At 38.4% G+C, this 13,484-nt stretch overlaps 2 protein-coding genes across 12 annotated transcripts in view; both read left to right on the top strand.

Moving 5' to 3' along the window:
- The first annotated feature begins 756 nt into the window (after positions 1-756).
- On the top strand, positions 757-11,215 carry c9orf72 (C9orf72-SMCR8 complex subunit). The gene is made up of 10 exons (XM_053620933.1): positions 757-1,817; positions 5,698-6,251; positions 6,348-6,443; positions 6,547-6,611; positions 6,838-6,910; positions 7,031-7,147; positions 7,584-7,819; positions 9,974-10,031; positions 10,173-10,282; positions 10,437-11,215. Exons 2-10 carry the CDS (start codon positions 5,805-5,807, stop codon positions 10,621-10,623), a joined length of 1,389 nt encoding a protein of 462 aa, XP_053476908.1. The 5' UTR covers positions 757-1,817; positions 5,698-5,804; the 3' UTR covers positions 10,624-11,215.
- A 691-nt stretch (positions 11,216-11,906) lies between these two features.
- The window catches only part of kiaa1109 (KIAA1109 ortholog), a 56,245-nt gene continuing 54,667 nt past the window's right edge, over positions 11,907-13,484 (top strand). For 6 of the 11 annotated variants that reach the window (XM_053620922.1, XM_053620925.1, XM_053620928.1 and 3 more), the window contains exon 1: positions 11,908-12,936. The gene's annotated coding sequence lies outside the window, so the exon portion shown is untranslated. Of the gene's footprint in view, positions 12,937-13,484 lie in introns of all 11 variants that reach the window. The other 5 variants (XM_053620924.1, XM_053620931.1, XM_053620926.1 and 2 more) reach the window with 3 other exon arrangements.

Genomic DNA, 13,484 nt, shown 5'->3' on the forward strand with positions numbered 1-13,484 from the left:
GCCAGGAGTCTGAGCCAGTTTGCATGTTTGATGTGGTTCTCGTCAATGAATATCACTAAAGGCTGCTTTACACTGTATGATTTTCACCACAATAACATTGTCACAGGCCAAAACCACACATCTTGATAGAATGCCTTAGTCATGAGTTAAACCTGGTGTTCTTAGATCACTTGACATGATATGCTCATCAGTGGCCGATTCAGCACCGATTCAGTGCCAAAGACGGCTCACAAACAAGTTCTGGCACTATCAGAAACGTTGGACCTTTACTGCATCACTACTGTAAGAGAATCATAATCATATAAGCACGTGCAGCACACATGAACACGCACACAAGGTTATGATGCACAGCCTGCCACAGAGTTGGCTTTTATCTCATAAAATGAGACATGCAATAAACGTATAAGGACTATAACTCTAACTATAACACATACATGCAAGAAAAAGACTCTACTTACATTGTGTGTATATTGTGCATAGCTATGTTCAATTGTAAGAAAGTGGCCAAAAGCAACAATGATATTTAAATTAACTTGTGGTCTGTCTTGGATGTGTTGGAGCTGGGACAACCAGGAACCAATCACAGGATAATGTAATTATCACTCGTTTTCCACATCCATGGACCACATAGACATCTGATCATCACATCAATATGTGGCCCTTCCTCAAACCTTTGCTACAAATTTGGAAGCATTCAGTTGTCTAGAATGTCTTGTATGCTGTAACATTAAGATTTCCTTTCACTGGGGCCCAAACGTGTTCCAGCATGACAATATAAAGTGTGCACAAAGTGAGGTCAATGAAGACATGGCTTCGCAAGGATGGTTCAAAAGAACTCTAGTAGTCTGCACAGAGCACAGACCTCAATCCCACTGAAAACCTTTGGAATGATTTGAAACTCTATCTGCGCCCCTAGCCTCCTCGCTTGACATCAGTGTCCGACCTCGCTAATGCTTCTCTGGCTGACTGGGCAAATCCCCACAGCCACGATCCAAAATGTAGTAGAAAGCCTCCCCAGAAGAGTGGAGGCTTTTATAGCAGCAAAGGACAGACCAACTCCATATTAATGACCATGGTTTTAGAATAGGATGTTTAACAAGCAAATATAGTGGATCCCTGCTGAGGAAAAAAACACACAATAGAAACTGTCATAGAATTTGTAATGGTTTTACTAGTTATAATGGGAATTGTATTGGTTTTAAAGGGGTACTGTAATGGTCCCTGTGGGTCTCTACTCATAATTTGTTCCCTTCTACTGGTGGCATGTTATGTCTAGTGGATGCCAAGGCTGTAAAGGTTAGCTGATGGTTTGTAATGGTATTTGTAATGGAAACCATTAGAATTTCTGTGATGGTTTCTACTGTTTTGTTTTCAGGACCGAGATTTTTTTTTTTTTTTTAAATGTTCAAACAAGAATAGGAATATTTGACCGTTTAGGTGGTAACATAAAAATACAAGCAATTCTGAAAACAGCATCATCTAGTGGCACACTAACTCACACAACTTCCTGTTAATCTACTGTGCATAATGCTACATATGAAGGGCCTCACATAACCGTGTATAACTGAAACTGCAGATGTATAACTGACCAGGCAGTACAAATAGAGAATAGGTAAGGTTATGGTTGCTCAGGGAGTCTTATATAATACACGTGTATGTAATACAAATATATAGATATATATAAACCTTCCAGCAGAGGGCAATTGTATTAAGCGAAGACTTCAGAAGGGCGTTGCTCTTCTTCGGGAGTCCTGTCACAACACAGGAAGAGCCGGAAGTGGCAGTGCTCCTTTCATTTTCTACCGAGTAAATAACGGGTAAGAAATTCATAAACATGGCATTTAGCACAACACAACAAGGACTGATAATTTTCCGTTTACATTCTCTCCAAATGTAGTCTGAAATTTGGCTGAAATAACAACATGATAAGTAGTACGCTATGAGTGTACTGATATGGGGTACTCTTCAGTACGGTCTAAGGTTTGCTCGTTAATGTCTCGTAAAAGTGTCCTTTTATTTGGCTGTACATAATAACACCTGTCCGAATTATTTTCTAAATGAAGCTGGTACCTATTCGTGCTTGGACTTTGTTTGTAATTCAGATAACGTATTGCAGTTTGTCATTTCAACCTTCAGAAATGTCCGCGTGAGCTCTGATGATAAACAGATGATAAACAGCATTCACCAATGAACACTGGCATAAAATTGGCTTGACGTTGGATGTTCTATATTAAGAGAAATTAAGGGACCGTTTCTAAAGTTACACACGACATTGGTATACATGTTTCTAACTTCAATAGCATTTGAAGGGAATGACTTACAGTCACACAACTAACTGTAAAGTGTTCATCTAGGTGTCAGCTATAAAGCACACCTTTTAGATTTTTGATATTTAACAAGTTGATTTTGTGACTGTACGTCATTCCGTTCAAATGCTATTGAGCTTTAAATTATGGTATATTTTGTGTATGAGCCCATTCAGTAATGAAATACATGGTGATATTTACATATGATTTAATAATTTATTTTAATAAATATCAAAAATCTATATAGCTGACACCTAGATGAACACTTTACAGTTGGTTTTATGACTGTAAGTCATTCCATTCAAATGCTATTGAAGTTAGAAACGTGTATACCAATGTCGTGTGTAACTTTAGAGACGGTCCCTTACGTCAATGTCAAGACAACTTGATGCCAGTCCAGTGAACGTTGTCCAGAGTTAATGAGGCAGTAGATATCATTTTAAAAACATGTAGGCCTATGTTTTGTCTTAATAATTAAGTAATAATGATTAATGTGTTATATTAAATTGGTTAGCCAACAACTGGTTCAGATGAGTTTTCCTGTATTGCCTTTTCCCAGAGTACCCACTGTCCTGGACATAATAATACTGTACTGTACTTCCCTTGCTCTAACACACCTATAGTTCAAGTAAAGAGCAAATTCACAGCCATTCCTGAGTTGAAATAGGTGTGCTACAGTGAGGGAAACAATGTGCAGGACAGTGTGTACTCCAGGAGCAGGGTTGGGAACTTGGGCTGAACAGCTACAGTCCACTCTGAAAGTACTGGAACAGCAAGCCCAATTCTATTGTTTTGGTATACACTGAAGACATTTGGGTTTGAGATCAAAAGATGAACATGAGACGATAGATCAGAATTTCAGCTTTCATTCCCTGATATTTAATTTAATCATCTTTGGTGGTAGACCACCCAATTTTTAGGTGAGCAAAAGTATTGGAACAGAGAGTCTTGGAGATTGCACTTCATATTTGATTGCATATCCCTTGCTTGCAATAAGTGCATCAAACCAGAGACTCACTGACATCGAACTGTTGCGTTCTTCTATTGTGATGCTTTTCCAGGTTTGTACCATAGCTTATTTCAGTTGTTGTTTGTTTTTTGGGCTTTTTCCCTTCAGTCTCCTCTTCAGGATGTGAAATGCATGCTCAGTTAGGTTAAGGTCTGGTGATTGACTTGACCAGTCTAAAACTTTCCACTTTTTCTCCCTGATGATCTCCTTTGTTGTGTTGGCAGTAGTGATGGGCAGTTCGGATCATTTTACTGACTCTGATCTTTGAATCTCATTCAGCAAAATGAACGAATCTTTTTTTGAGTCTTCCAGCAGAATATAATTAAAATATCTCTCTCTCTTTCTCTTTCTCTCTCTCTCTATCTCTCTCTCTCTGTCTCTCTCTGTGTCCGGAAACAAATCACTCTTTAAGACAACTTGCTGTTCCCGAGTCATATTGTAGATTCGTTCAAAATGAACAAATCATTCATGAATGACACATCACTAGTTAGGAGTGTGTTTCTGCAGACGGAAAATTTCTGTAGACTTCTGAATTCATTCTGCTGTTACCATCATAAGATACATCATAAATAAAGATTAGTGAGCCTGTTCTAGAAACAGCCATGCAAGCCCAAGCCATGACACTACCTCCACCATGAGCAAATCTTTTCTTTCTCCAGACTTTGGCCTTTTTATCACTTTGGTAGAGGTTCATCTTGGTTCCAAATTTTTGTGGCTCATCTCTGTATTTCTTTGCGAATTCCAATCTGTTAAATGAGTGGTTTACATCTTGTGGTATGGCTTCTATATTGTTGCGCTCTTGAAGTCTTTTTCAAACAGTGGATTGTGATACCGTCACCCCTGCCCTGTGGCCGTTGTTGGTGATGTCACTGACTCTCGCGTTGGTTTGGGTTTTTTCACAGCTCTCACAATGTTTGTCATCAACTGCTGTTGTTTAACTTGGCCGACATGTTCGATGTCTGGTTGTTGGTACAGGAGTGGTTTCCATCTTTTTCAGGACTTACCAAATTGTTGAATTGGCTATGCCCAATGCTTGTGCAATGGCTCTGCTTGATTTTCTCTCTTTTCTCAACTTCAAAATGGCTTGTTTTTCTCCAAAAGACATCTCTCTGGTCTTCATGTTGGTTTATCCTTTTTACCAACAAATGCAGTCTTCACAGGCAAAACCCATGGCTCAAACCAAGAGTAGATGTTCAGAGCTGTTAACTGTTTAAACACTCATTATAACAGGGCACAACTGGGCAACAGGAAACACCTGTCAGTCACAGGTTCCAATAGTTTTGATCACATGAAAAATGGGCAATGCAATAAGCCACTATGCATCCTCTATGTAGGTAGTCTTTGTTGTAGATCTGCCCTGGGTGTTTATTGTAGGATTTGAAGTAAAGCAACAGGCTCAACACACTACCTTGTAGAGTGCCTACGTAGAAGATCAAACTAATCGCACACTGAGGTGTACCAGTAAGAAAGTCTATGATTCAGTTATTAAAGTCAGTGCCAAATCCCAGTTCCAAAAGCTTCGTGCTAAGCTTAGATGGAATGAATGAGCGTTAATCCACAAATATTGGACTGGTGTAGCAGTTTTTCTTTTCCAAATGTGCTAGAGTGGCATGAAGCCCATGTGATATGTGCTCTGCACACCTATTATGGCATCACACTGGAAGAGGTCAGGACACTGTAGGATACTGCTCTTCATAAAACCTGTTACCTCACAGTTCGGAGGTGAGAGCCAGGTGGAAGTTTATGAGACTGAACACCTTTAGGAGTAGAGGAACATTGAGTCTTATCAAGAGAGATTAAAAAATGTTTAGAAACGTATAGAAAAATGTCACACAAAGAAGTAATAAAATGAGCAAAGGTGTGTTATTGTGAAATAGTGAAACAAATGAGGTAAATGGGGTCTACTGGTTTTGTCTTTGTGTCTATTTCTTTCTTTTCTGAATCATTTTCTAAATATGTGCAAACCCTTCTCCAGCACTATTCATTCTTTTAATGGCATTTTTTGGTCCTGATCCTGTTGACTCTTAACCTGAATTCTTTTCATGCCTTAAATAAGACTGAACAAAGAAATGACACATTTCAAGTTTACATATTTGAGTAAATACATTCTAGCATGTTAATGGGAATGCAAAGTTTTTTGTAGCTTAATATTATTGTAGACTCAGTCGCTGTGATATTTTCAAATTTTTCACCCAAAAACTAAAGGGTGCATGCAAGCTTTTCCACTAATCTATAGTGGTAACTTTATATTCAGTTGATAGGGGATGTTTAGTATTGATTGTGATGAGTTATTTGCATTGCACTGATGGATCATGTCCTGGACCCATCTTCTGTTAGCTTGTGAACAATTTAATGACATTGTTTTTTTTCCCCCTTTCACAGGATTTTTAATAGGTGGCTGAATAAAACCGCAGTAAATAGAGTTAATGATCTGCTTGTTAGCTCAGAAAAGAGAGCCCCTGGGAGAGAATCTGAGCTCGTAAGGTGCCATGTCTACTGGTTGCCCACCACAGTCTCCATCTGTGGCTAAAACAGAGGTGGTGGTGGAAGGATGGTGCCCCCTATTGGCAGCCACCTTTGCCTACTGGGACAACATCCTGGGACCCCGTGTATGGCACATCTGGGCCCCCAAAGGTCAGGGGTCGATGTTACTCAGTGACAGCGAGGTGACTTTCCTGGCAAATCACACACTGAACGGTGAGATTCTGCGCAGTGCAGAGAGTGGTGCCGTGGACGTAAAGTTCTTCGTCTTGGCAGAGAAAGGCGTGATCATCGTGTCACTGATATTTGATGGCGAGTTAAAGGGTGACAAGAACACGTGCGCGCTGTCCATCATTCTCCCCCAGTCAGAATTGGATTTCTACCTTCCGCTGCACAGTGTGTGTGTGGAAAGGCTCAAGCACACCGTTCGCAAGGGACGCATCTATATGCAAAAGGTCTGTAGCCTTATCCATGCTTATCTGCCATGCTTTAAAACCCATAAACGTTTACCTTATAAAGTCTGGTGAATGTGTGTGTTATCTGTATTGCAGGGTTACGGCATTATTGCTTTGTTAACCTCTGAGATAGTTCCTATCATGGAGCTTCTCTCGTCCATGAAGACTCATAGCGCACCAGACGAAGTTGATGTGAGTCAGTCTCTCTCATCACACACACTCCTTATGCTCTGCATTTTTATATATAATTAATAGTCTTACAAAAAAAAACACTGTAATTTTTCTTTTGTGTTAGATCAAAGACACATTATTGAATGATGATGATATAGGTGACAGCTGTCATGAGGACTTTCTGCACAAGTAAGTGCTCCGAACAATGGCTCAACCAATGTTAAGAAATGGTAGAATATCCTCTCAACATATTAGAACTTCTCAGAAAAATACTCACTGGACTGTACTGAAGTGTAAGCATATTTGTAAAAATAACTTGTGTATGACTAGCCAAGTTTCCATCAATATTTGTATTTGCATGTGTGAAGTGCTGTGTGCTGTAAATAGAATCACTCTCCAACTTTTTTTTTTTCAGAGCCGTAAACTCTCATCTACAGACTTGTGGCTGTTCCGTTGTTGTTGGCAGTAACCCAGACAAAGTCAATAAGGTCCACACACACACATATACAAACACTCTTGCATGCTCAGTATTACTACCACACTCAGTACAAAAATGCTTATTGTTGCAAGCACGGTAGGTTAACTGGTTGAGTTGTTTTGTGCCGTAGATTGTGCTGACGCTATGTCTGTTCCTAACTCCCGCTGAGAGGAAGTGCTCACGACTGTGCCGAGCTGATGGCACTTTCAAATACGACACTGGCCTGTTTGTTCAGGGCCTCCTCAAGGTACGCAGCTACCTTCACTCCTTTACAGTCTTCATTATAATGGCTTGGAACCTGTCCCATTTTTAAAAACTTTAAAAGGAATTGCATTAAAATTAATTTCGGTTTAGTCAGCTTGTTTTGTGAGGGCAACATATGCATTAGTAGGAATGCTGACAACCTTCCCATTAACATATAGCTTGGTTTGGGTTTGGCATCATTGGGAGAGGACAAAAGAGTTTGCAGTGATCCAGGTCATTTTGAACATTCTATACTGTATGAGTAAATCAATGTGACCAGACCTGGGTTACAATCTTGTTTCCTCCAATGTGGTAGTATTGGAGGTTTGCATTGGAACTGGGATACCATGGGACCCAATCCTCTGGGTTGTGACTGTGGAGTGATTGATGTATGTGCAGTATGGAGAGTAAGTAGATCCATGTATTCTGTCTGCACACAGGACTCCACAGGGAGTGTTGTGTTGCCTTACCGACAGGTCCTCTCTTCCCCCTATCCGTCTACTCACATTGACGTGGACATTAACACAGTGAAGCAGATGCCTCCTTGCCACGAACACACATACCATCAGCGCCGCTACATGCGGGCCGAGCTCAGTGCCCTCTGGAAGACTACCAGTGAGGATGAATTCAGCCCTGAACAACTCATCAACATACAAGAATCGTTTACTCCTGACTTGTACGTCCGTTCACACACCGCATACTCAGACACCACTTTTTCTCACGAGTTTCTTTGTCCGTCATGTTGCTTAATGATAAGTTTGATTGGTATACTGCCTGATAAACAAGTTTGCAAAACAGCTGTGTACGTATACTCACCATCCACTTTATTAGGAACACCTGTACACTTACTCATTCCTGAAATTACCCATGTAATGAAGTAGCAGCAGTACAGTGCATAAAATCATGCAGATACAGATCAAGAATTTCAGTCAATGTTCACATCAAACATCAGAATGGGGAATTTTATATATATATATATATATATATATATATATATATATATATATATATATATATATATATATATATATATATATATATGTATATATATATGTATATATATATATGTATATATATATATGTATATATATATATATATATATATATATATATATATATATATATATATATATATATATATTAGTAGCATGGTTGTTGGTGCCAGATGGACTGGTTTGAATATTTCAGAAACCGCTGATCCCCTTGGGATATTTTCACACAGCACAACTATACATTTTATATGGAATGGTGCAAAAAACAAAAGAACATCCAGTGAGCTGAGTGGTGGTTCTGTGGAAACACCTTGTTGATGAGAGAGGTTGGAGAGCCAGAGAGAATGACCAGACTAGTTTGAGCTGATATGAAGGCTACAGGAACTCCAAAAACCACTCCTTACAACTGTGCTGAGGAGAAAATCAGGTTAACTGAAACTGGGCAGTAATTGTGTACTTGGGAATTGGGGAATTTTTTCGATGTTTCCTTTTGTCATTGTAGCTCATTTGCCTCATGGTTTAAGGTTTTGTGCTTTCTGGGATGCTTTTCTGCTCACCACAGTTGTAAAGAGTAGCTGTTTGAGTTGCATGAATAAGTAGGTGTACAGGTGTTTTTATTGACGTGGCCGGGTTAGTTAAGCATGAGCTATAACACTCACTTCAGGGGGAAGCAAATCAATTAAGAAAGGAGCCAAATAAGAAGGGCTCATTATGCTGTACTTCATCAGGACTGTTTCTGTATGCTGAAGGAAACTTCAGAAAGCCCCATGCTGTCACTGCCTTTCAGAACAATAGTACGACTTTAGCTGTCCATCAAACAGTGGGGGTAGGTAGTAAGGAGCACGGCATGATATACAAAAGTGCATTTGCACAGTTTGATGTCTGAATAAATGGTGGTGCACTTTGACTATGGAGGGGACTTGGTGGCAAGGGCATTGTGAAGCATATATTCGAAAACATGATTCGATTTGAAGTATTCTCAGAGCTCAGTCAAAGAACACTTGTATGACTCTTTCCCAGCTTTTCTTCCAACCCTTATGTCCATTTCTTCTTTGGGCAACCTAATTTTACGATTTAGCTAGCTGTTATGTTACATTCATAAACATTGATTATGTATAAACAGCTCCACTGTGCTGAATCATGGAGATATAGACTACATTGTTCCATTTCCTAATCATAATCATCATCATCATCCTTTCAAAAATGTCGAATATGTTAAATCCTTCAAAAATAAAACGATTGTTCAATCCTGAGGTATCCTTCAATCCTTGAAGCAGTCCTGACCTCTATCCTCACTCGTTTAACAGGTTTGGGGTACCATCCTCACAATCTTCGACCTCATTTGTGTTATCAGTGTTGGCATTGGCGTCAGTGTGAATATTACAACCTGTAACTCCTGTATTGAGGCCAAATTTAGGTCCAGATTTAGGTTATGGGATGGAAGGGTGCCATGCGATGTTTGTGCACAGCTGGCTTTACTACAACTAATAATCCTCCTGTCCATACTTTTTAAAATTAATTAACACAAGGTTTTGAGTTGCTATCTGGCACTATAACTATCTGACACTGTTAACATGTGATTTAATTTTGATTTTTAAATCCAGGGGGAGGTATGTGGATGTATGGTGATGTTTTTACATTATTATTGATAAATGTTGTTTTGTTTTGCCTTGCCATACATTTTTGTTACGACATAGAATGTTTTTATGATTTTATATATATATATATATATATATATATGTGTGTGTGTGTGTGTGTGTGTGTGTGTGTATATAATATAATATAATATACAGCATGTCTGTGTTCTATACGGTAATGATGCTATTTTCTTTGTCTAGGAATATATTTCAGGATGTCATGCACAAAGATACACTGGTAAAGTCTTTCATAGATGAGGTATGTGTTTGGCACTTTAGTCTAAGATGACTTTCACAAATGCATTTCTTGCTGTGTGCTTAAACATAATTCATGACCATTACTACATGTATATTTTCTCTGTGTGTGTGTGTGTGTGTGTGTGTGTGTGTGTGTGTATAGGTTTTCCTCTTGAAACCAGGTCTAAACCTTCGGAGTGTATACTTGTCCCATTTTCTCCTACTGCTTCACAGGAAGGCTCTGACTCTGCTCAGATATATCGAGGATGACACGTATGTACTATAATCTTCCACAATAATCACAGATCTAACCGCTACATACACGATCAAATTAGTTATTAGTATGATGTTAAACTGTTATGCTCATGTTAATTAGGATCAGATAACAGGAAATGATTGTTGATTTTTGGTGATAATGTTGTTGTAGTCAGAAGGGGAAGAAGCCATTCCGGTCACTGCGTAATCTGAAGACTGACCTGGACTTGACTGTAGAAGGAGACCTGAACATCATCATGGCAATGGCAGAGAAGCTGCGGCCGGGCCTTCACTCCTTTGTGTTCGGGAAGCCCTTCTTCACCAGTGTGCAGGAGCGTGATATTCTAATGAACTTCTGACCATTCACCTTGAAACACCCAATATCATTGATTCACAAGCTGGCTGATATGTATTCATGTTTTAAAAGTATGATTGTGTATAATGTATGTATATGTGTACTGATTCACTCTGGAGCTTGCTTGAACCTTTAGAGATACTGTCCACAAGTGCCATGCAGGGCAGGGCCTTCATCATGTTCATCCTGAGTTTATTTTAACTGTGAAGATTGTGATACTGCTACTAAGTGCCTCTGATGGCACAGCCTTACTGTTATGTTTCTTCTGCAGACAGTAATGACTCACCATGAATAAATCAAGTTTTGCTTGTTATGAGGTCCAAGTGTTTTCATGTTATCATGGTGTTATCATGATAATTGAGAGACAGCTCATTAGGTATGCTTGTACCGTTTCTACATGAAAGAATTTATAAGCAAGCGGACTTGATGATTAATATTGTCACTATCTAAATAAATCTGAAGGTGAATTTACTGATGTGGTTGTACTGAAATGGAACAGCTCTTGCTGTTTTTTTGTTTTTGTTTGTTTCTTTGTTTTGGAACAACATCCTTGTATGTGGGATAGTTAACTAAAATGGAAATAAAGGCATTGCTGAGACAGTGTTGTGTCCTCTTTATGGTTGTCTTTGCTTTACTCATTTTTGCCTACACCTTGGAAAGTGTGTAAAAAAGTGAAAAAAAGTTTTTGTTTTTTTAAATACAGAGATGTACCCATCATTACTAAAAATAGAGCAGAAAGTTCATATCTTCAAGAATTAGCAGCTAAATAAAACTGACTAGTAATTATATGTTACCAATATGCTGGCTACAGTGCCTCTCAGAATTACTGCCACCTTTAATGGAAAAGATTCCCTTGTCAAAGAATCCTATTGGGATTTCAGTTTATCCCGTAGGATCTTATTTGATCTTTTTTAAAAATCTTATTCGAAATTACAGATTGTGCTTTGGGATTTTTAAAATTCTAAAAGATTTTCTTTAAAATGAGAGTATTCTCTTTTTCTAGAGTATTTTATCCTATAAATCTTTAAAAAAAACCAGCCTGTAATCATCTTAATTGGTATTGGTCATTAATGGTTAATAATTCATGCAACACAAAGATAAAATAGCTATATTAAATAGTTAATTTATTTTATTTAAAGTTCACATATATTGTGCTGACAATTAAAAAAAATACAAAGTGTAAAAGTGTAAAGTGGCAAAGTCTACATTTCGGATATAGACCTGAAACACAAACATTCTGTAGAAGTTGTCCAACAATACAATTTCTTAAGGAATCTTATAGGAACAGTTAAAAAAATTCCAAAAAAGGTTGGGATGCTGTGTAAAATGTCTGAAAAGGCACCATCAATGCTGAAAGGTATATACAGGTTTTAGAGCAATATGTTCTTCCATCCGGACTCCATCCCATCTGTACTTCTGAGAGACTCTGCCTCTCTAAGATACTCTTTTTATACCCAATCATGTTACTGCCCTGTTGCTAATTAACATAATTTTTTTTTCTTTTCAGCCTTTTATTGCCCCATGCCAATTTTTTTTTAGATGTGTTGCGGCCATAAAATTCAAAGTTACCTTATTTTTTCCTTAAAATTTCACATTTCCTCAGTTTAAACATTTGATATATTTTCTATGTTCTATTGTGAATAACATATGGGTTTATGAGATTTGCAAATCATTGCATTGTTTTTATTTACATTTAACAGAGCGTTCCAACTTTTTTTGGAATTGGGGTTGTACTGGAATCCTTTAAGATTTTTTGACAAAGTTTTAACAGTAGTTATACCTACTGCCAACTGTTAGACATCAGAAGTCAATAGAAATAGAAGTTCATGGAGGTTTTCTAATATACTGCTGTCAGTTAATGAACATGTTTGTACTACAAACACAACATGTATATTTGTAAACAAGAGCGCTTAGGGGGCCCATGTGAACCTGTATGTTTTCCCGAGCAGCCCAAATGACCACATTGCCAGCGGTTACTTACATATATACCCTGGTGGAATTACTTTAAAATGAAATGTCAGCTCCCCCCCCCATTAATTTTTTTTTCTATCTACAGCTCTTGCGTGTAAAAACCTGAGCTCGGTTAGGTTAACTGAAGCGTTTATTACTTTGTTAGTGCGTTGAAAAATAATCCGAACGTCCCATTGGTTACATTTTGCACGTGACCGAAAAACCAGGAAACCGTTTATGGTGTCTATGTAAATATGCCGGAAACCGATTCTGAGATGTCGGTGCTATCAACTGTGGAGGAAATACAAGTAAAAGAAGAGTTATGGCGGCGTGAGATGTAATTCCTCAGTTTACAATGTGAAGTAAGGTTAGTGTTGTGTTTGCTTTAATAATGTTCCGCGTGGTAATAGACCGTGGCCTAGGTTACAGTCATAAGGTTCGGTAGCTAAGCAGCTAGCGAGCTGTTCGCTCATTACTAGCTGAGTTTCACACACTTGCACTGGACCTGGGTAGATGTTTATGTTTATTATGTAACCGTGCCATTTTAGAGTCTTTGCAAAGAGACAGAATGACGAGTGAGTGAAATATATGCGGTTGTCATGAGAGCTTTATTAAGGTTTGTGTAATTTTGAGTATGTTCATCGCGTAATCCGATTACTCCTGTGTTTCAATCACATCAAGACGAGGGTTGCTTGGACTAACTACACCACATGTTAGTCGTAGCTACAGTCCAACGCCCAGGTTAGAGGTTTTGACTTGTATTTGTGTGAGATAATATTGTTGACTCTAAGTTTACTGATACAGTTGACAGTCCTGCAAACAAACCAAAATAAATGCATTGTGTCTTCTGAATGCAGCACAACAATGTCCTTTATCTGGCACCTGCTTAATCTCTACCCGAGGTTAATAATTACT

This window comes from Ictalurus furcatus, chromosome 3 (assembly GCF_023375685.1).
Source record: "Ictalurus furcatus strain D&B chromosome 3, Billie_1.0, whole genome shotgun sequence".
Classification (NCBI taxonomy): Eukaryota; Metazoa; Chordata; class Actinopteri; order Siluriformes; family Ictaluridae; genus Ictalurus; species Ictalurus furcatus.

Coding starts and splice junctions, on each gene's coding strand:
- c9orf72 (XM_053620933.1), top strand. CDS start 5,805: ATGTCTACTGGTTGCCCACCACAGTCTCCATCTGTGGCTAAAACAGAG. Junction 7,148..7,583: donor TTGTTCAGGGCCTCCTCAAG/GTACGCAGCTAC, acceptor GTCTGCACACAG/GACTCCACAGGGAGTGTTGT. Junction 10,283..10,436: donor AGATATATCGAGGATGACAC/GTATGTACTATA, acceptor ATGTTGTTGTAG/TCAGAAGGGGAAGAAGCCAT.